Source organism: Ictalurus punctatus, chromosome 23, assembly GCF_001660625.3.
Source record: "Ictalurus punctatus breed USDA103 chromosome 23, Coco_2.0, whole genome shotgun sequence".
In the NCBI taxonomy this organism is placed as follows: Eukaryota; Metazoa; Chordata; class Actinopteri; order Siluriformes; family Ictaluridae; genus Ictalurus; species Ictalurus punctatus.
In genome coordinates, this window is record NC_030438.2 from 19,400,869 (window position 1) to 19,424,503 (window position 23,635).

At 40.4% G+C, this 23,635-nt stretch overlaps 2 protein-coding genes across 2 annotated transcripts in view; one reads left to right on the forward strand and one right to left on the reverse strand.

The window, feature by feature from the left end:
- LOC108256297 (sialoadhesin) overlaps window positions 1-7,138 on the reverse strand; it is a 14,631-nt gene extending 7,493 nt beyond the window's left edge. Inside the window, exons 1-2 of the mRNA XM_017452982.3 lie at window positions 7,013-7,138; window positions 1,289-5,196 (exon numbers count right to left, since the gene is read on the reverse strand). The gene's annotated coding sequence lies outside the window, so the exon portion shown is untranslated. The remainder of the gene's footprint in view (window positions 1-1,288; window positions 5,197-7,012) is intronic.
- Window positions 1-19,460, forward strand: part of hpn (hepsin) — a 22,301-nt gene extending 2,841 nt beyond the window's left edge. Inside the window, exons 3-13 of the mRNA XM_053674865.1 lie at window positions 5,073-5,174; window positions 5,786-5,827; window positions 5,921-6,050; window positions 6,160-6,279; window positions 6,901-6,941; window positions 7,065-7,230; window positions 8,121-8,317; window positions 10,271-10,366; window positions 11,187-11,329; window positions 11,459-11,623; window positions 15,947-19,460. Of these exons, the coding sequence (XP_053530840.1) occupies window positions 5,073-5,174; window positions 5,786-5,827; window positions 5,921-6,050; window positions 6,160-6,279; window positions 6,901-6,941; window positions 7,065-7,230; window positions 8,121-8,317; window positions 10,271-10,366; window positions 11,187-11,329; window positions 11,459-11,623; window positions 15,947-16,000 (1,256 nt within the window). The 3' untranslated portion in view covers window positions 16,001-19,460. The remainder of the gene's footprint in view (window positions 1-5,072; window positions 5,175-5,785; window positions 5,828-5,920; window positions 6,051-6,159; window positions 6,280-6,900; window positions 6,942-7,064; window positions 7,231-8,120; window positions 8,318-10,270; window positions 10,367-11,186; window positions 11,330-11,458; window positions 11,624-15,946) is intronic.
- The last annotated feature ends 4,175 nt before the right edge of the window (window positions 19,461-23,635 follow it).

A 23,635-nucleotide genomic window follows, 5' to 3' on the forward strand; every position in this document is an offset into this window, starting at 1 on the left:
TCTCCTGGCTTTTCTTTTAACTAATCGCGTTCCGATATGAAAGATTTCACAAGACTTGCGTTTACAGGGCTGGTTCTAGAACAGTTTATAAGAGTGTTCTCAACATTAGGTGCGGGTATTTCCGTACGTTTCCGTGTGCACTTACGGAGCAGACCTGTTCCTACTGTCCACTGAGAGGATAAAACATTCCTGTGAATGTATTTAAGGCACTTAGAGAGAAAAATGTGTATGTGTTGCTCTACAGAAATATCGATAATATCCATCCATCATGAAGTGTGAGTGTGTGTGTGAGTGTGTGTGGGGGGGCTTTTTCTAGTATGGCCTCTGTGTTGTGTTGTTTATCCACTGACAGAGTGCCAAGACATACGGGTCTGTCTGAGATCACATTCGTCAGCGTTAATTTTGCAGAACGGCGTTCCTCACCTTATGATGACGCAGTAAAACGAGAGGAAAAACTTTGTATGTGGAAAATAAAAAAAATATCCCGATTTAAATATACAGCTAAGATCCTAAACAGCTCGCACTCACACGAGACATTTGTATAAACATGATTCATCACATGATTTGCATTCAAGTTCTCTTAACTGTCGTTATTTAACAACACAGACCTCAGTGTTAATACGGCGCTATTTAACTAACACTTCAGTAATAAGTAAACCAAACCGGACGTATAATCGACGTCGGAATTAACCGGCGTACGTACCAGCAGCGAATATCGAGTTCGTTCCCGTCGTCACTCGCGTTATAGCAGCTATAAACGCCCCTTCCGTCGCCAGGTTCTCTTTATTCTCTCTGTCTCGAGAAGTTAAAAAGACAAATAAACACCGTTGGTCACGTTACAAAGAAGAAGCGTGAACGCGTGCGTCCTGAAGATGTCGGAAAAGTTCGAGTTACGGCTTTACCTCTGGCCGTTACACGGCGCTGACACTGGAGACTCCTTCCATAAACGTTCAGTCATTTTTTAAAAAGTTACACGCGGTTTTAATTTGTTTATATGATGCATCCGCAGTACAAGTCCCTCTGGATGAGCAGTTGCTATAGAAACCATAGCGTATTAGAACAGACGTGCACGGACTCAATTATCACGTGAATATTTTTTACAAAATACAGAAGACTCAAGAGGATCAGTACATATTATACCTAGACAGGAAGCGTTTTATAAATATCCTGTAAACTCAGTATCCAGCCAGATGTCAATTATATGCTTATAGCCGGTAAATCAAAGGCTGTAAGAGCATCTACGTGTGGCGCTACCAGTGCGCGTTTCATTCAATCAGAGCGGACTCACCTCAGAGAAACGCAGCGATGAATGACAAAACTGTTACTACAAGACAAGTTTATTATCTCTGCCTTCTGAACTGAAACCTGACCTCAAAGGTGTGCCCATATCATCCGCTATAATCTGCCGAGTACAGCACAGCGTACATCGCACACACACACTGTACACTTAACAACCTCCTGCGTCGCCGGCATCATGATCGAGGGTTACGCCGTGACTGAGTTAGCGCTGGTGCTGAGAAGTGTGTAATCGTTCTGTTAGAAATAATGGGTATTTATAATACAAATGCCACGTGTCTGTGAGCTTGCGTAGAGACCATGGAACGAGTGGACTCCTCCACATAATAACATTAAGCCATTCAACTGGAAATGGAGCGCCGTCAGCACTCATGACACATCCGTGACTCACTGAGGACTCAGACACATGCAGTATTGTGTACACCAGACTGAACGCTTCTAAATAGTAGAGAGCGAATCTCTACAGATGTCACAGTTCAGCTTGATTTGATTTGATTCAACTTGAGGCGATTCGCTTTCGAATCAGCGTGCCACGTTCTGTTGGATTCAGTTCGATTTGATTCACTTTGATTCGATTCAGTTTGATTCCAGGTTCCACGATTTGATTCGATTTGATTCAGTTTGATTCAATATAGTTGAATTTGATTTGATTCAATTCAGGGTGTCACAATGTAGTTCGATTCCGTTCGTTTCGTATTTGATTCGGTTTTGGATCGATTCGATTCGATTTAGGGAGTCACAGCGTGGATTTGATTCGGCTCAGTTCAGTTTGATTCGAATCAGTTCTGCAGGGTCCCACAATGTTATTAGATTACATTGGATTCTATTCGATTCAGTTTACATTTTATTTCTGTAGCGAGAAATTAAACAATACGAAAAAATTACCTGAGATACATAAATCGATAAAACATGGTAAAATGTTTAAAAAAAAAGAAAGAAAGAAAGCGGAAGGCAAATAATAAGGAAAAGAATGTAAAGAGTGAAACAGTTTAAAACTTATTAGTACTATCAGGCATTATGTCGCAATTTCTGTGTTCTATTGGGAAAATAGTGCTTTACGAAGGGCTTACAATGCAATTATAATATACCCTATGTGCTGTAGTAAGTATACAGTATATACTGACTATAGAAAGGTGTTATGGAATTGCTCGGTGAATCACTGTGTGACACTGAGGTAAAGATGGCAGATGTTTATGTCCGAATATCAACGACTGGAAAAAATAAATCATTAAATACAAAAAAAAAATGATTCGGAAACAACGATTCAGTTTGATTTGATTCATTACAAATGAATCCTTGAATCAGTCCTTGTTGAATCTTTTTGCTTCGTTTCATTTATTGATCAAATCTCTTAATGAGTCAAATACGCTCGAATGCAATTGAAAAGATATTTAGTTTGTTCTGTGATCGTCTCGGTTTATGACGTCTCGTGATCACGCGAGAGAATCGACAGTACATATATGCAGTTGATTTTTTTTCCATCCATTCTACCATACTCAGAACTTCACTCATGGCAGACACGGTTCATTAAAAGGTATGAGATACTGTACTGCATATTCAGCTTCCGAGTCAGAGTTTGCCTTTAATTTAAAAAGCAGCCAGGTGTGGAAGTCTGAAGTGGGAAACCGGGAGCCGTGCGCAGAGCCAGATCACAGCATCAGGACTTTTTCAGGTGCGACACAAAAGTGCTGCTTGTTCCGTGGGTGAAATGGGTCAGACCGGGCCGCTGCCGGGCTTCGGATTCAGCACGGCCGGGACAGGCCAAGAAATGTTGTTTCATTTCCTTTATTTAAATCTCAGGGGAAAACAGCATGGATCGAGCTTTCATTTAAAGGAAATGTAATACCAGTTAAATATATAAACTATTACTGTGTATACAGCTGAATTCAAAAGTTTGCACACCCTTCACTTTACATCAAGGGTGTTCCTTGTTCCATGTGCTTTACATGTCCGGAAAGAATATACCGTTATGACGTGAAGACGTGATTTTATTTATTTTTTCATCGTGTTAAAATGCCGCGATATAAAAAGGAACAGCACTTCTGGTCACGGTTTCATGTTTGTGTGAGAAAATATAAAATGACAAGCATGCCGTTTCCTTCGATACTGATTTCTCCAAGGCCGTGCTGTGATTACTGGAAGACCTCTCATTCAGATAGTGCTGTTATGAAACAGGAACACGTGAAATGCTCTATTCGCCATATTGTGGTCTGGGTACCGTTGGGAAAGTAAGAAATGGTTCCTTTAAAACGCTCTTAATTACGCTGTGGTGAGGGTTTATAAGTAATCAGCTATGAGATCTCGAAGAACTCTCTCAAAATCCCAGAGCATCCTCCGTGATGGGGTTCAGCATCCTCTCTCACACTGCCATGATATCCACTGCCACGTATTCTGATTATTTGGCGGTCCCGTCATACCATTGGGTCTCCAGCTGGGTGCCATCGTGTTGGATAGAAATGGTTTCAGTGGATTTTCTTAACAAGGTGTTTACATGCAACAGATTTCTGATTAAAACAGGCACATTCCAGGGGTCTGAACCAGAATATTGCGTTAATCTGAATCGGCCAATCGGATCGCAGTGTTTACGTGACTAAAGACTAATTATAACACTGCCAGATTCTGAGTAATATCAGAATATCGATGTGCATGTAAACGCAATCAGTGACGGTCGCGCAGGTGATTCGAACTCACCGATTCGAACTGACTGAACCCCCAGGAAGCCCCGCCCCCTTCCACCATCTCACATGCGCTTGTGGCTTTCGCGGCATGGAAACTAGAGAATGTTTTGAGTTCCCTGAAGTCAAACATCAGACACGTGTAAAGTTAACATCAGTTAACGATATTTACGAGGGACGCGACAGGAAATTTTCAGAAGACGGTCCCACTCGGTCAGAGCTCAGACGTGTTTGAGTAGCAGCCATGTTGACATTAGACAACCCATAATGCTAATTGCTGCTAATTTCATGACCCCGTCCCCAACTCCCCTCACACCTGAAATGGTGGAATTACTCGTTTGCTTTTTCCAGTTCAGGACGATTGAATCCTTTACTGTGATGTTTTAAAATGGTAGCACGTGAGCAGGTTAAAAATCCGTATCTCACAAGCGTATCCAAAAAACGTGATCTATTAGCTGTGGTACTTCTTAACTTCGTGGAAAAATGTCGAAATCGTAATATCTACGGACACGGTAATAGAGAAGGCATCAAAATAAGCCTTTAAGACAAAAGATATAAAAATAAACAGTGTGTATGTCAGTACTAGTGCGGCGTGAAGCTCGCAGTGAGCTACTGCGTGAGGATTTATGTGGAATTGTAATAAAGTTTTTGGCATGCTTATTGCACGTGGTGCTTTATGTAACAGATCACCGGCTCATGGCCAGATCTGACGAATCCAGTCTTGGGACAGTGTGACACTCACTGTGTGTGAGTGTGTGTGTGTGTGTGTGTGTGTGTGTGTGGGGAGTAGGTTATGGCACTGGTATTAAATCCCCAGTTTACTTTGTGTCCATGGACGTGCTGACTTTGGACTATTGATCTCATTCTTCTCTCATCTTTATACACGCCAGTCGCCGTGTTTCGTTTTGTCTCGCTCTTCGACAAAATAGTCTCTCATGTATAATATTATAGAGCGATACAGTGACTAAGAACAACGAGTCATGTTACAATATTACGATCATATAACATTATACAGGACAGAAAGGACGCTCCAGTGAGATCTCGGATGTTTTCTGTGTGTTTGGATCATCCTGAACGTGGCTCTTGTGTTGTGTCGGACAGGAGCACCAGGGATGGCCCTGTGTAGCCGGTGGCGAGCCGCTGTCGCTGTGGGTGTGACCGCCGTGGTCCTGGCGGGTCTGGGAGCCGCAATCTGGGCCCTGGGTGAGTCCTGCTGCTGCGATCTCTGTTATAGTACAATAACAAGACACGGAGTTACTGTTCCCACCCAGGTTTTTACTATAACATCACATCCTGAAGTCCTCATATACCTCAGACATTTGCCAAAGAAAAACCAGAACACAGCGCTGACACTGGAGACTCCTTCCAGACGCGTTAAATAAACACCATATCGACGATTTTATATACATAACAAATTACCATGGGAAAGAAAAAAAATCAGACAAGGAGCAGCGCAGGAAAGAAAGAAAGGGTGCGTTTAACGCGAAATAAACACTGTAATACGTACCATGAGATGTCATTTTGAGGTAAATCACCAAGAAAGGACAGTATATACATTAAGTATTAATTCAGAGAGTTTCGTCCATCGTTTATGAAAAAAATAAAAGGAGAAATTGGTACAGCAGTAGTCATTAGAGCTAGTAATAAATAAAGTAATAAGAACATTTTAAAAGCGTATCAGTACGTTATTATATCACGTGATATACGATATCATTGTCGTCATATTATCTATATCGTATCGTGTCAGATTGCTCAGCCTTAATGCTCACATATTCCATAACGAACAAGACCCCGGCTGTGTGTTTGTTTTACAGCTACATACATAAAGACCGCGGAAGACACAGGTTTATATGACGGTAAGATAATATCAGAAGGACATTTTATTCCCGAAGGTATAGAAGTTATAAGCATGTCTGATATTCCGTACGTTCGTTCCTCTGTCGCTACAGTGCAGGTGAGCGTTGCGGACCAGAGACTACGGGTGTTTGACTCCGCCCAGCGGCGGTGGAGACACGTCTGCTCGTCCGGCGCCAATCAGCTGCTCGCCGCCATCAGCTGCGAAGAGATGGGCTTCGTCAGGTGACCGGAGGAGAAAACATTACTGGAGCAAATAGAGAGGAAGAACGACGTAGCAGAAAATGGACAAAAAAATCATCTCTGGGTTGTTGTTTTTTTTTTTCTTTTTCAGGGCAATAAATTTCTCCGTCACGTGTGCTCCTGACAGCAGCAGCAGCGGCCACGAGTTCTTCTGCGTCAAAGAGAGCGAGTTAACCTACGGCAAGAAGATCGGGACAGCGCTGTATCCGTGGTGAGGCTGCACCAGGGCTGGGCGATGTGACCGTGATATCGATATCGTGATCAGTTCCACCACGATACAGTTTGATGAGTTATCGCACATGTTCTGAGTCATCTTATTTTATTGCATTATCTTTATTTGATATTTTCTCATTTTGCATAGAATTGTTACAGATTAACATTTTAACATGTTTATTCGGTCTTTAAAATTTTTTAACTGTTAAATGAAAGTATCCTTAAACTTCACTATTTTTTTATTAATGCTGAACCGTTTTGACAGGTTAAAAAAAATTCCTTCTTTGTTTACAGTATTAAATAATTCAGGGTTGTTTTTTTTTTAAGACACTAAATGCAATTTTCATTCAAAGCTCATTGGTTTTTCATTTTTATTTATTTATTTATTTATTTATTTATTTAGCGAGACACGATTGTTTTGCCGGAAGTTTCTTAGCAGATCTAAATATCACGATACGCATCCTGGTATTCATCAAAATGAAAAACAAAAGACCAAACGAATCCCTTCTCCCGAATGAATCGCCGAGTGAAAGATTCAAATCATTTCGTTGTACTGAACCGAAATGATTCGAATCATTTAGAAGAATCAGTTTGGAATGACGACCTGTGTGTGTTTCAGTCACTGCGAAAAAGGACAGATTGTTCAAGTGCTTTGTCAAGGTACGATCCCATTATGTACACTATACAGAGAATATGGTCTAACATCACATATATAGGGTATAAAAACGCACACTTTGGACACCGTAAGTGAGCGTCTCGGGGTTTTGCCGTGTCGGTGTGTAGATTGCGGCCGGCGTATGCTTCCTGAGGAGCGGATCGTGGGAGGTGTGGATACGCGACAGGGCTCGTGGCCGTGGCAGGTCAGTCTGCAGTATGACGGAGTTCACCAGTGTGGAGGATCCATCATATCGGACCGTTGGATTGTCAGTGCTGCACACTGCTTCCCTGAGTGAGACACACACACACACACACACACACACTTTAAACCATCATAGACTCAATAAGGAATAAGCCCCTATGTGTTGTGCTGTTAGAGTAAAATAATCACCAACGTGGAGTTACTATTACGACCCTGAATTGATTATTTTCCTATAACGGCATATCCCCGGTGTTTTTTCCTCTTATACCACAGCAATTCATCAACCATTACAATGTTTTATTAATTAAATAATGCACATTTTATCCGTTTATAGTTACGTTTAACGTCGTGCAGTTAGTTCCTGTTCTCACTTACGTTATAGCAGCTATAAACAGTCCTTCCCTCACCGGCCCTCTCTGTATTCTCTCTCTTCAAGTTAACAAAACGAAACAAAACAAAACAAAAAAAAACCCCACAGCTCGGCGTGTTCCCGAGAAACCGTAAACTCCCCTGTCCTGAAAACGTACAGCTTTCACAAACCGTTTATAAACGTTAAATAAACACTTTTTATCTGTTTACGTGGCGCATTTTGTTGAATGAGCCGTTACTATAGAAACGACAACGTACTATCTTTATCATTGTTAATATAAACCTGTGATTTGCAGCTGCACTACCGTCAGAGCCGACCAATCAGAATCCAGAACGCACCAGTGCTACTGTATGGTGTGATATATTTTATTTCCCGTGATAGAAAGTTTGCTGTCTTCTTGTTAACTCTAGTTGGCATTATCATGAGATAATAACTAACGTTGTTTTCCAGAGATATATATATATATATATGGGGGGTTTTTTTTCTTTTTCTTAGAGCGAATGAATGATTTCCCGAGAGAACGATGTCATCGTGCTGTTTGGGGTTTCTGTGGCCTGTGGTTTGTTTGTTTTTTGAAGCCCACTAATAATTTGCGTTTGCGTGTAACCAGGAGATACCGTCACGTGTCGAGGTGGAGGGTTCTGATGGGTTCCATCTACAACACGCCCATCCATAAGAACGTGGTGACCGCCGAGGTGAAGACGGTGGTTTATCACAGCAGTTACCTGCCCTTCGTCGACGCTAACATCGACGACAACAGCCGTGATATCGCCGTGCTTTCTCTCACCAAGCCTCTGCAGTTCACTGGTGAGTCGTAACTCAAGTCATAAAGCGCACACATCACATCTGTACTGCATCACAAGGGTGTTTTATATATATATATATAAATATGTGTATGTATGTATGTGTGTGTGTGTGTGTGTGTGTGTGTGTGTGTGATATTGCTAGTTATACCACAGAGATGTCAAATTCTGGATTGTGATTGGTCAGAAGAGAAGGTGCTGGTTAATTTTCTGTTTCAGTGTTTGCAGCTCTGACAGTAGCGCAGCTGCAAATAATCTAAAAAGGTTTATATTAATATTTATGCGCTCGTTCTACTACGTTATTGTTTCTATAGTAACAGCTCATTCACGGGGATGTAAACTGATTAAAAAATGGGCATAAGCGTCAATATGGGGAAGTTTAAGGAGATTTACAGAAGGAGTCTCCAGTGTCAGCGCTCATGAAGGCGTTTGCCGATCAGATACATATAAAAAACGACTATAAGTTAAATATATAAACTTTAAAAATATACAATCAGTCGCGTTGTTATTATTATATGCACGGTTATTTCCTCGTTTATTAGAAAATGAGGAAATGTTTATGTGCAGAACACGCACACGGGTCTTCTTACTTTCGTTCTCTTTATATTTAGCGTTTTTGTGTTTGCGGAGTTTCACGGTGACTACAAGGCTGCGTTTGATTCTGAGGAAACGCTGCAGTGTCGTAGGCTGTAGTTCCTCCCTCCGGTTTCAGATTGCCAGGAAGTGCGGAGAACAAAGCTGCCCTGTTTTCTGCAGATCTCCGAGGCCTGAACAAAAGACAATACTATCAGAAAAAGTCTGGAATTTGTAAAATGTTCGCCGCGGTACATTTTAGGTGAAACGACGAGGCGGTTTCACGCTCTTGTACTCGAATACTCGGGACCCGGTGTAAATTCATAGCGGAATTGCAGAATAATGGCACATAAACGTACACCTGCTCCAAGCTGGATGTTTTTTAGGGTTCGGTAGAGCACCGTATCTGAGCTCGGAGCTCCTGAAAACTGTGTCGTATAACGCAGAACCCGATTGGCGAGGGCATGTCTGCAAAGGGAATATCGATCAAGGCCTTCGTTTTATCGGGCATCTCGGTTTGTCGGTGAATCTGTCTGGAGCTGGTGAACCACTGTGAATGCAGACGTTTGTTCCACCTGAACCTCAGATTTCACTACTGAGCTCCTCCACCAAGACGTCAACCTAATTAGTGCAGCCGAGTGAAACCACAGATCCTCGATCAGTTCCCGTCTAACACGAACGGAGTCTTTTCCACGTGTGTGTCACACAGTACTGAACTCTTATTCAGCGGACCTCGGTCTTCTATAAAAGACAATCGTTAACAAGGTTATGCTAGGCTTATTTCACAGAGAAATTATTAAATGTACTTAATCCTAGCTAGAATCAGCCAACTACACTGCCCTCCACTAATATCGGCACCCTCCGTAAAAATTCATAGGGGTGCCGATAATTGTTGCAAACCTATATTTAACAAAGATTTTTTTTTGTTGTTGATAGATCGGTGTTGTGTTTGCGATTGTTTGAGTATTTTTATGAATTTTTTAAACAAAGGATCAAAACGTTAAACAATAAAGACGAATTTTCACAGCCTTCTTTGCTCATATTTACCAAGGGTGCCAATATTATCGGAGGACGCTGTAACTAGCCAAGCCTGCGCCCTAGATTAGATTTGCAAATATTTCCAAAGATTTTCTATTTGTTTTTTTTGTTTTTTTGTAAACCTTTTACTGTAGTTTTAAAGTATCTAAATATCTAAATGGTACTACGTTATATAAAATGTATTTGAAAGGATAATTATTTATGAATTGCTCGATAATTAATCGTTAAGTTCCGATTAGTGAACTGCTTATTACTTGACCTTCAATTAAAATGTTATTAAGTGGACACTTTATTGGTGTATTTCACTCCATATCTTCATACACTTTATCTCTCCTGCTTGCCATAGACTACATCCAGCCCGTGTGTTTGCCCACCTACGGTCAGCGGCTGATTGATGGTCAGGTTGGCACGGTGACAGGCTGGGGAAACGTCGAGTATTACGGTCAGTCAACAACAAAATGTGCTTTAAAAAAGAAGTTTAGTTCAGCTTTTTAAGAAAATAAAAAATCCACAATTTTTAGGTTTCTGTTGACAGATTTTCTTGCCCAGAAATTAGCCCCGCCCCCTTTTTTGTTTGTTTGTTTGTTTGTTTGTTTGTTTTTTCCTTAAAACTCGATTCACGAGTAGTTCTCGTGAATCAATTCTCAAAAAATTTGAAGTAGCCGTCGCAGTTTGCCCCACAGGCCGTTTTAGAGGCCTTAAAACTGACGAACCGCTCCTTTAAGTTGCTAAGCGAAGGCAGTGAGACACTACATTTACATATTAACTGTAATGCATAACTGTATTCCTGCATTGTTCGGACTCTGAGTGATCCTCTCTAGTGAGCTTTAAATATTCGACCAGTTTCTGGCTAAATCGGTCATGTTAGATTTATATTGACATTTTTCTGGCCCAGAAATGAGCTTAACAGTCTTGCGCTGCTCTGACAATTTCTTAAAAGTCCAGCTCTCACAAGGCATACGTCGTTTTAACATAGGAGATGAGGAAAATGAAAAGAAAAGTGAGTGGCAGTTGCAGTTTCGGTCAGAGACAATTTAAGAGCCGTCTAAAAATTACAAGCTGCCCCTTTAAGATGTAAGTACCTTGATTCTATAGTAATACCGAGGATTTTGCATATGGTTTCACCCGTACTGTGGCTCATTGGTGTTTCTCAACCCTTCTCCCCAGTGCGTTTCATTTCTGCTGATCTTCACGTCCTAAACAAAACATTCTCCTTTATTTTCCATGATATTATGCCCTTTTTCTTCTTCTCTCCTTCTCAGGCACACAGGCGGTCATCCTCCAGGAGGCCCACATTCCCATAATCAGTGATGCTGTCTGTAACGCCCCTGATTACTACGACAACCAGGTCACCACCACCATGTTCTGTGCCGGTTATGAGAAAGGAGGAACCGATTCCTGTCAGGTAACTGATAGTGATCACCAGAGCACTCTCAGGACACAAGATGGCGCCATTTAGCCATCATGCCGCATTTAGATCCTGAGCGATGCCATAGTGTTTTACAGTCACTCCTTGTTTACATGTTTACTTTAGGGAGACAGCGGTGGTCCCTTCGTAGCAGCCGACTGTCTGTCGAAGACGAGCCGCTACAGGCTGCTGGGCGTGGTCAGCTGGGGGACGGGCTGCGCCATGGCGAAGAAACCCGGCGTCTACACCCGAGTGTCCCGCTTCCTGCCCTGGATATCCAGTGCCATGAGGGTGAGCGGAACATCTAACACACACACCAATCGTCCACCACACACACACCTATCATCCACCACACACACACTAATGATCCCACACACACACACACACACACACACACACACACACACCTATCATCCACCACACACACACCTATCATCCACCACACACACACTAATGATCCCACACACACACACACACACACACACACACCAATCGTCCACCACACACACACCTATCATCCACCACACACACACTAATGATCCCACACACACACACCAATCATCCCACACACACACACACACACCAATCATCCCACACACACACCAATCATCCCACACACACACACACACACACCAATCATCCCACACACACACCAATCATCCCACACACACACACACCTATCATCCCACACACACACCAATCATCCCACACACACACACACACCTATCATCCACAACACACACACCAATCATCCCACACACACACACACACACACACACACACACACCAGTCATCCAACACACATAAACACACACCAATTGTCCACCACACACACACCAATCATTCACCACACACACACCAATCATCCCACACACACACACACACACTAATCATCCAACACACACACCAATCATCCCACACACACACACACACACACACTAATCATCCAACACACACACACCAATCATCCCACACACACACACACACACTAATCATCCAACACACACACACCAATCATCCCACACACACACACACTAATCATCCAAAACACACACACCAATCATCCCACACACACACACACACACCTATCATCCAACACACACACACACCAATCATCCCACACACACACATACCAATCGTCCACACACACACCAATCATCCACACACACACACACACCAATCATCCCACACACCACAAATCCAACACACACACACACACACACACACCAGTCGTCCTCTCAGCAGACTCTCTTTTAATATGACACAAAAGTTAATAAGACAGAAGAAGAAAGTTTGTCATGTTACCAAGAATCCACACAGAAGTCTGTCCTGATGACGCTTCCGTAAAAGTTACATTGCAGAAAACGCCACCATATCGATGATTACACACATTTTAAACGTAGGTTTTAGCATCTGCTGTACACGTCCCTGTGAATGAGCTGTTGCTATAGAAACGATAACGTATCAGATCGAGCGCATTAATATTCATATAAACCTGTCGTTTGCAGCTGCGCTACCGTCAGAGCTGCTGTTATAGACAACACAGAGCTCCTTATCACTATCACACATTTCTCTTCTATTGACCTTTATAGAGGACTTCTTTATTCACTGTGTATTTGTAGAAAAATAGAAAAATAGAGAGAGAGAGAGAGAGAGAGAGAGAACACTAACCTCACTTATGGGTGCGGCCCAAAATCGAGTCAGAGTGTTCCACGATCAGGTCACGTACAGTTCAGATGTTTCCAGCTTTTGCACTCAGCTCTACAGGCGGATCTCAGCACGGCAGAGGAACAGTCAGAGACACTGTACGGTCACGGTATTTGTTTTTTTTTGGTTTGTTCCAGGGAGATTTCTCAACGCGACAGAAACACTCTTTTCTTCTCTGTTCACGGCTTTTTAGGAGTGAAAACAGATAATACAACAGATTTAATGATTTATACACACTAATTTCTATCAGATCCACTTTGCTGGCGTACGTATAACAAATTGTAGCCCATGAGATGCTCTGCACAATGTATTGGCACCCCTCTACCCTGTGCGTCAAAGAAGAGGGATAACCCCTGAACAGATATGATTTCAGTGGGATTTGCATTTTCATTAATGCAGAGGTTCTCGAGCTTTTGTAACTAAAGCCTCCCCATCATGTGGCACGCCCCAACCCCCCCCCCATTATACTTTCTATATAAAATCTCTCTCTCTCTCTCTCTCTCTCTCTATATATATATATATATATATATATATATATATATATATATATATATATATATATATATATATATATATATATATATATATAATCTGTTTTTGATAGATAGGTAGATTCTTTTTGCTTTGATACTTTTTTAATTACTTTTCATAACGTTAACAATTTTTTAAAATCACCTTGATGACTTTTATAAAACTATATAACGGACAGGTATGGAACATGAATGATATGATATGTTTCTGAACACTATGACTACTCTGAACAAGAGAAGTAGGTTGTAATAACGTGGACTATTTTAAATATAAAAACATGTCGCATGTCATTCGTCTCGTATTCTAAAAACATTCATATAAGAATGATGTAAATTGGGAGGAAGGGCGCGTCTCGTTATCCATGACGTTGGTAAATCTCCGGCTCTCGGCCCCTCACTGAACAGAGCAGACGCAGAGAGAGGGGAGAGTGCAGGACAGAACTGGTGACATTTGGAAAGTTGCTAAGGTTTGTCGCTGGGCGTCTTTTTTTTTTTTTTTTTTTGCAAAAAAAGAGTTGCTAAATGGGTCTTAAAAGTCACTAAATTGGCAACACTGGTCTAGGTAAAAGGCAGGCTGAGCTCCGCCTCTCCCCAGCAGAAAGAAAATACAGATTCTTTTTTTCTTTCTTTTATTGAAAAGCGATAAAATACACCTAGTACCCAAATGATGCCCTGTCTGTGTTTTGTTCTTTTTGCGCCCCCCCTTCCAATCTCTCCCCCCTGGTTGAGAAACGCTGCAGTAATGGATGGGGTGGTGGGGTGCCAATATTTTGTACAGCCATGAACAGACCATAGTCAGTAATTATGCACCTGCAAAGTGATCAGTATGGTATGTGGAGCTCATAAAAAACTATGATATATTATAATATTATAGTTACTCAGTTATAATATAATTAGCGCTCTCTCTCTCTTGGTCATTTATTTATTGAGGATCCAGTATTACATATCTGTGAGTGGCAAAAGTATGTGAACCTTCGCTTTCAGTATGTGGTGTGACCCTCTTGTGCAGTAATAACCTCAGATAAGCGTTTGGGGTAAGTGTTGATCGGTCCTGCACGTCGGCTCGGAGGAGTTCTATCCCGTTCCTCAGTACAGAACGGCTTCGACTCTGGGGTGTTGGTGGGTTTCCTCACATGACCTGCTCGCTTCAGGTTCTTCCACGACATTTCTACTGGATTAAGGTCAGGACTTTGACTCCAGAACATTACCTTTATTCTTCTTTAACCGTTCTTTGGTAGAACGACTCGTGTGTTTAGGGTCGTTGTCTTGCTGCATGACCCACTTTCTCTTGAGATTCAGATCACAGATAGATGTCCTGATATAATTCAGAATTCATTGCCCTGTCAGTGACGGCGAGCAATGCAGCAAAACTGGCCCAAACCATGACACTACCACCACCATGTTTCACAGATAGTATAAGGTTATTATGCTGGAATGCAGTGCTTTCCTTTCTCCAAACACTCCAAGTTCTATTTTGGTCTCATCCATCAACTAAACATTATTCCACTAGCTTTCTGGTAGTCCTAGAGGTAGTCCTAACTGCTAATCCTAGGGGTTCACCTACTTTTGTCACTCACAGATATGTAATATTGGATAATTTTCCTCAATGAATAAATGACCAAGTATAATGTTTTTGTCTTATTTATTTAATTGGGTTCTCTTTGTTTACTTTCAGGACTTTTTAGGTCATATTTATGCATATATATATATATATATATATATATATATATATATATATATATATATATAGTGTGTGTGTGTAAAATGGTGTACTATTTAAATTGAAATCTATTTTAAAAATATTAAATAAATGAATACATAAATTACAGTTGTAATTCTTTAGTCATTCCTGTTGAGATTTTCATTAAATATAATTCACTTGATACGGATTAGGAATGAATATTTATTGTCCTGTATATTACACCTTTTACACCTTTTATACTACAACTGTTCCCCGGCCCCGCCCCCTCACCTTCCCAAGCACAATGAAAAAACGAGTCTTTTGCGAACTTTGCCAAGCACACAGGGAAATCAGGGACTATAAATAAACACACACCGACTGCACTGACGTAAATAACAAAGCGCAGGTGCAAACGATGACGAGGGGGGCGCACGAAACGGAGGGGCGGAGCCTCAGCAGGATCGTGGAAGAACCGTGGTTTCACTCAGTGTTTATACAAATGATCTCCACGATGTACGACATTTTGGTATTTTATAATCAAATACGAAAGGAACACCCATGATGCATTTTGGGAGCTTTGACGTGCACTAAAGGATGTCAAACATTATTATTATTATTATTATTATTATTATTATTATTATTCTTACCGAATTGAATTCTGCTCATCCACTGTGTATGTTTACGTGTGTGTTTTAGACTTATGAAAATTCCCCCGGAGTCCATAAAATGGCTCGTGCAGCCACAGCGTAGGCCACCCGAGACCTAAAGCTGTCGGAAAAGACCAAGATCAGGTCTGCGATGGACGTCACAAAGTCCCCAAGACCAAAACAGTCGATCACAAAGAAGCCAAGTGTCCTGTCGCCTCGCCATAGCTCATGTTAAACAGCGGCTGTAATTCTGTAATTATAAAATGACACGGTATAGAGGAGGGATATACAGAAAAGTCTAATGCAGGGTTCATAGGGTGGGTTTTATTCAAACTTTACACACTCACAGAAAAAAAGGTACTGAAATGTACATTTGTAGAGGTGCTAGCATCGCTCAGTCAAATTTTACCACACACACAAAAAAAAACAAAACCCTAACGTGCATCGGCGTGCATAAACACGTTTGTTTTATACCATTTTTACAAAATGATAATAAGTACATGCTCATGTGTTAATGCAATTAATAATCAGCTGCAGTGGAACATATTTATACATGATTTTATTTTTGGTAGATGCATCAGCATGAAGGCTTTTCACAGAAAAAAATCAGTCAAAAAATGTTCACCCTTTTTAGTTCAGTTCAGTTGCGTAGATTAAACGGATTTGAACAACGTTTCCACAAAGCAGCTTTACAGAAATCCGCTTCTTATCACTCAGACAGACATAATCAAAACAGCTCGCTGGCCCGAATACGAACAAAACAAAACCAAAAAAAATGATATTAAAAAAGAAAATGATCATAAACTACATTATGAAAGAAAGAAAAAATATTTTTTTTAAATAATACCACCACTCTTCTTTTATAACCGTTCTACTGGTTCGTCAGTGTAGACATGCAGCCTACGCTGTCAGGTCAAAGTTCAGATAAAGTTTGCGCAGAGGGTTTAAAAACGTCGTTTTCTTGTCTAAAAACACCGCATGCGGGTAAACCATAAATGTTGGCACCTCTGCTTTTGCTTGCTGCTCAAGGGTACCATTAGTATAAATCTCACATCTGTAAATGTGAAAACAGTTTACTTTTAGAAACGATTTCATTATCGCATGGATAATCTCAAAGCTTTTAAACGAAAGCTCTAAAGAAACAGACTAAAGGACCCCCCGTGACGAGGCATAGTTACAGTAAGTACCTTTTTGTTCCTAAAAGTTTGATGAAAGAATCAGGGTTTATTTTATTTTTATATATATATTTTTTTGGATTGTTTTAGTATGTGTTTTTATGCAGGTTTTAATCCATGTGCACTAGGCTTGTGCGATATCGATCCCCCCCCCCCATTTTAAATTCCTTTTAATATACGATAGATAAAAACAGTCAGGAAAGCGAGTATTTCCACCATTTCAGGTTGGAGTATGGGACGGCGTACTGTGATATCATAAACCGTGTGGTCAGGAACTGCGTACCGGCAGTGGCAGTTACAAAAGCCCGGCTGGATGGTGGAGTTGGGGTAAGTGGGCGAGGCTTCCAGGCAGCGTCAGTTCCGATATTAAATTGCGGAGCTGGCAGGTCTGGTAATGTAATGTAATCAGAGTAGACGTCACTGGATGTCAGGGTAGTGTAATATCGTGTAGAGACGATTCAATCACTATATCGCACAAGCCTAATGTACAGTCATTTGTGACTGACTCGATTTAATGAAGCAACATTGAAGACGTCTATATAGAAAGGTTTACATCATTGTTATGCTGTAGTGGGCTGTAATGCTGGATGAAATGTTCTAAGGAATAAGATCATAGAGCTTTTACAAGCCGTGGCTTGCACATAGTAAAAGACGTACGCATAAATACGTATTCGAGGTAAAACGCATTGTTAAGTCCATTAAATCCACACACGATGAAGTAAAGTGTGGTTTTTCTGGACATTTCGCTGTTTCGGTATTCATTCCGGACCTAAAACGATTGGCTATAGTGTTCGTATCACAAACGGAACGAAAAGAAAAAAACATTACTATACAGCGTGCTCCATTAATATTGGCACCCTTGGTAAATATGAGCAAAGAAAGCTGTGAAAAATTGTCTTTATTGGTTAACCTTTTGATTTTATGTTCAGAACGGTCACAGAAATACTCTGCTCTCGTGGATATCAAACTATTACAAACACAACACAGGTTTATCAATAAAAATATATTTGTTAAACATAGGTGTGCAGCAATTATTGGCACCCTTTCTTCTCCTGTAATGCCTGATGAGGTTGGAGAATACACGGTGAGGGAACTGAAATCCGGGATCTGGTAACTTCTGCAGTTCTCCAGCTGGGATCCTCGGAGATGTTTTATCCACTCGAACCGTCCTCTTCACAGTGCGTCGAGACGATATAGGCACGCGTCCAATTCCAGGTCGATTCATAACATTTCCAGTAGACTGGAACTTCTTAATTATTGCCCTGATGGTGGAAACGGGCGTTTTCAACGCTTGTGCTATTTTCTTATAGACACGCCCCATTGTGTGACGCTCAACAACCTTTTGCCGCACTTTAGCTACATTCCTCGCTCTTACCCATCGCTATGAATGACTAAGGGAATTTCGCCTATGTGTTACCTCATATTTATACCCCTGTGAAACAGGAAGTCATGGTCGAACAATTTCCTGTTCCTACTCACCCATGTGTACTAAAAAAAAATATTAAAATATCAATGGGAATATACTTCAAATATATTTTTCTCATATGAATTCATAGGGGTGCCGATAATTGTCGCACGCCTACATTTAACAAAGATCATTTTTTCGATAAACCTGTGTCGTTTGCGATTGTTTGATATCCGTTAGAGAAGAGTATTTTTGTGAACAATAAAGACAATTTTTCACAGCCTTCTTTGCTCATATTTACCAACGGTGCCAATATTAGTGGCGGGCACTGCATTCTGTGTTCCTCTTCTTTTATTATTATTATTATTATTATTATTATTGTTGTTGTTGTTGTTGTTTTCTTTTTTTAACGGCTGTGGAAGAGCAGTAATATAAACCAAAGACTGCTTTATTTAGCCGCAGTAGTATTAAAGTGGCAGTCAGTATTTGTGCTTGTTACTTGTGTTTATTGTTGTAAATACGCAGTAAAAAATCTTCTCCTACGCAATGAAATGTTTAATTGTTATTACGTTTGTATTGTAAGTTGCTACACTGTAATTTAGCTGTTCCGGTATAACGCACTGTTTTACAGTCAGCTATTTAATCTAATTTAAAGCTAAATTTACAAAACGAAATAAAGTAAAGTGTAGAATGCTCAGCCGGAGTTTTATATTTAAGGTGGCTCGATGTAAAACATTATCACCGTTATTTTGTCAGACGTATGATAAGGATTACGCGTCGGTCATCATAATGTTTATCCGTGTGCACTTTCTTTCCTTCATGTCCATAAGCGTTCAGTAATTGATGTGAATATTTGTACACGACTGAAATTCAGACTGCTTACCTCTTTAATGATGTTTAAGTTTAGCGTGATGTATGTTTTTTGGTCGTTTTCACTGTAAATGTTACAACCTTGGGCATTGAAATAAAGTCTTAATTGTAAATACTCTGTTCCATGGTTCTACATGGAACCTTTAATGGTTCCCTGAGAAGTGCAAGCCTTAAGGGTTCTAAAGGTTCCCTATCGGAAAGCGTTCCGATTACAGCTTTTTTTTTTTTTTGGACGCAAAGATGATCCAATGAAATTTTAAAGAACCTTTAAAGAACTCTTTCAGGTTATAATCTTCCCTATCCTTGCCTTTCTGACTTGTTTTAGGGTTCTGCGTAGAAATTTTAAAGGTTCCCTGATAAGGACGATAGAAAAAGCCTTCAGGGTTCTAAATTTTCCAATATTTGTTCCTTAATTTGTTCCCCAACGTAGAATCGTTAAGGATTCCCTCAGAATGACAAAATAAAGAAACCTCAAGGGCTCTTTAAAGGTTCATTCGATAAGTAAGGATTCTTAGCTTCTGGAAAGGGTTCCACTTGAAACTTGCATAGAATCTTTAAGGGTTCTACAAGTGTATTTTTAGAGGAAATCTGAGATTGTTCAGGTCACATGACCTACACAGACACGTTCGCTGAATTGTTTTAGATGCCGGACATTGCGAAGTCTTTATGAGGACGATGAGGATACGATGGCATTAATGCGCATATTTAAAGAAGTAGATTAAATCTGAGAGCTTTATGTAAGGACAATCTTTGACCCATGGACAGCGTACGGTATGTAATTATTCCCGTCTTTCTCTTCAACATCCTTTCGTTCACACTGATACTTATCGAATGTGTTCCCTTGTTCATAACCCGGACGGCCTGATTCCAGGATTCCCTCACAATGTTAAGAGTGTGTGTTGAGCATCTAGATGAAAACGTGTCTCCTTTCCTTGAAATCCATGTAAAAAAAAATTTGCCTACTTTGTAAGTGAAATGACTCGAAGACATGAAAATCCCGAAGGGGGGAAACACGGAAAACCAGCACTAACCTACAAAAGGGAGTTTAAAGGAACACCCAGGACACACTCGTCTAAAGACTGGAGCGTGATATGCGCCTGCTCGTCCTGTTCGAGGAAGTTTTCTCAGATGCCGTACTTGCAAATGAGAAGTTCAGTTTTAATTTGCTTGCCACTCTGCGTGCTCGGGGAGAGTGAGTGCTGACCGAGGTGCCGTGTACCCGCTCCTGGACTGTGGTTCAGCAGAGAAGGATTTTTCTATTTTATTTCCAGTAGCACTTTTGGACTATAATACGCACACAGAGTTTCTGCAGAGAAAAGGAAGGATGGTAACATCAAGAAAGATGCTGTTAAGCCTGATGTGGCTTTTCATCTGCATCGTCCTGCGGTCTGTTCCACCTGCACAAGGTATGATTAAAGTTTTACATTTCACCACATCATTTGAGTGAGTTACAGCTCTTAACCTACTGTAGATTTTGGTTTTGTGGGAATGTTGACGTGTTTCTTCGTTTCTTTTTTTTTGTTTATCCGGGATGCTACAGAACGTATGAATGGACAGGAGCGCTATGAATGGAAATGACCTACATAAGTTAGATGTGATATGATGATGTTGAAAACGTTGACGCTTCTGCACAAATCCTACCTCAATCGTGCGTCCCGCTCACACGTCAGGGTTCCGTGACTTGTGGAACGGTCGAATTCGAGAAATATGCATTTTTCACATTCGACCATCTGGAACTTAGCGTCTGGAATTTTTTTCCCCAGACTTTCCCGCGTCACCGGAGTTCATTTAATGATGTAAAACGTTCATAAAGTACGTACTTTTTGTATAAGAATGTAAGTAAAGGATGTTTTGTGCTGCAAAAACAATGCAAGATTTCAGTCGTCAGCTTGGGTGTGTACCGGGGGTGAGTTTTGTTTATGAGGAACGAAGATTAGAATAGTCAAAAAATTACGCATTTCTTAGTCAAATGAGTGAAAGGCACTGACACAACATCCAGCGCAGCGTTCTGGGGGGGAAAGCGTAAAAATCATTCTTTTAAAAAAAATCGTAAGGTTGGAAATCTTATAATAGGTACCGTGGAATAATTCCCACGTCAATAGGCAGTAAAAATGACTGTTTTATGTTGTACTATACTTTACGGTAAAATGGTAAAAGAAGAAATAAAATGAAATAAATAAATCGATAAGTGAGCAACAATTAAAATACATTGTCATCTGACATTCATACTTGTTTAATTATTTTTCTTTTTTTTCTTTTCTTTTTTTTTTTTGAAGCATAAATTCTATATAAATACGGGATAAATGTCTTTCTTTCATTCTTAATTTTAGATATGTAATTATACGTAATGCATGTAACACGTTATAGTACAAAAAGATATTTAGCACATTTGCTAAGTAGGCAATTTGGCTTTACAAGCTTTAATACGTATAAATATTCACAAACCTCTAGTATTTATTTATTTTTATTTTTTTTGCTTGATTTTCATCATTTCACATTCATTTTGGGGCTAAAATTAATGGACAACCTTAAATAAATAAATAAATAAATAAATTTTTAACGCGAGCTCGTGACGGTAAAGGAGGGTGCAGTTTAATCGGCCAAAATTGATCTCTGCATTCATTTAGATTTTTCTGTCTTGAACATGCTCGGGTTTTTCCTCACGAGTGCGCTAAATAAGATGTAGCTACGAAAATAATTCACAGCCTTCGATGGTTTTGTCATTTTAAAGCTAGCTACGCTTTCCTTGTGCGTATTGCAGCTAACAACGCAGGCGTTCTTGAGTGAGTCCGATGTTAGCTGTTAGCAATGGATGTACTGTAATTGAACTGAGCTACTTGCTCAAACTTTTCATTCAAACCATTAAAGTGGCTGGAAAGGGCCATGTGCAGTTCACTGAGTATTCATGTGTACCATGATGACGTTTTTAATAACTTTGCAGTGAATTGATATAAATTATAAACTGATAGTTACAGTAGCATGGCGCTAACTAGCTAAGCTACCTGTAGCATTGGTTCAAAACCAGGACCTTGTGTTATTCCACTCAAAGTGTCTTTCTTTATGTGTACATTGAAGAAAACGTTTCAGATTCCCCACCTTAGCCGTTCTAATTATATTAATTTCAATAACCATATGTTCTTTGTGTCTCTGCCACTGATCTACAGGACAGACCTACACCAGCACCCCTCAGAACACCACCGTAAACATGGGCAAATCTGCCACCTTCTCCTGCAGCATCACACCAGCAAACGCCACCATCAACTTTACTGCAAATCTCCCTCTAAATACCTACGCCCTGCAATGCCCCGGAAAAAACATCAAGTACCCTTCCATGGTTCGAGATTTGACTGTTTTTCCCCATAAACATCCCCTTATGTTTTAACAATCTGGAGCAAATAAAAAAAATAAAAAAAAAACATTCTTAGACGTTAAAGCTGACATGGGCGTATATCGAGCATACAGTCGGTTAGCTTTAAATGCAATTCATTTTAAGATGTTAAATAAATCTGTCGTGTGTTTGTATCAACGGTAAAATAGCTAAGATGTTAAATGCGATGTGTGTTTGTAACAATGACCTGTGGGTGTATCGACAGTGAAATAGTCTGAGAAGAAATAATCAAATAAAGACATTTGAGTCATTAAATCCGATTTGAAGAAGGCAGTGTATGGATGAAGTAAAAACGTAGACGTCAGGAACAACGTGCGACCTTAGCATCCACTATTTGACCATTTTTATTGCTAGCGATAATGAAGGAACGGCCGCGGGAAACTAGCACACTTTTGGATTCGAATCTAGCTTTTATCTAAGTAAGCTTGTAGGTCATGCGTTTGCCCCGTTTTCTTTAACCTGACTTCTCTTCTTCTCTCCTCCAGTCAATGTATGGAAACTGTGACGTCAGTTCTAATCAGATTATTGCGACATGGCAGTTGTCAAACATCGGCAGTGACATTAACGCCAGTGCTTTTATATGTTCCGTCAACGGTCTCGATGTGGAAACTGGATACCTTTTTATTACAGGTATGTTTTTTAGGACAAACAGCTCTGGAAAAAAGGGTCAAAGTCATCAAGAGAGAACTTTTTTTAAAGTAGCTAGATGCTCAGAGTCAGTTTGTGAGAAACTTTAATGAATGGTTTAGCAATGCTAACGGTGTCACTGCCTGTCACAGTGATTACAGTGATTGCTCTGAGCTATACACTGATCTCTGTTGTTTCCAATGACCAATCACGGATCACCATTCTTCTCAACAAGCAATCACTGATCACCATTCTTCCCAGTGACCAATCACT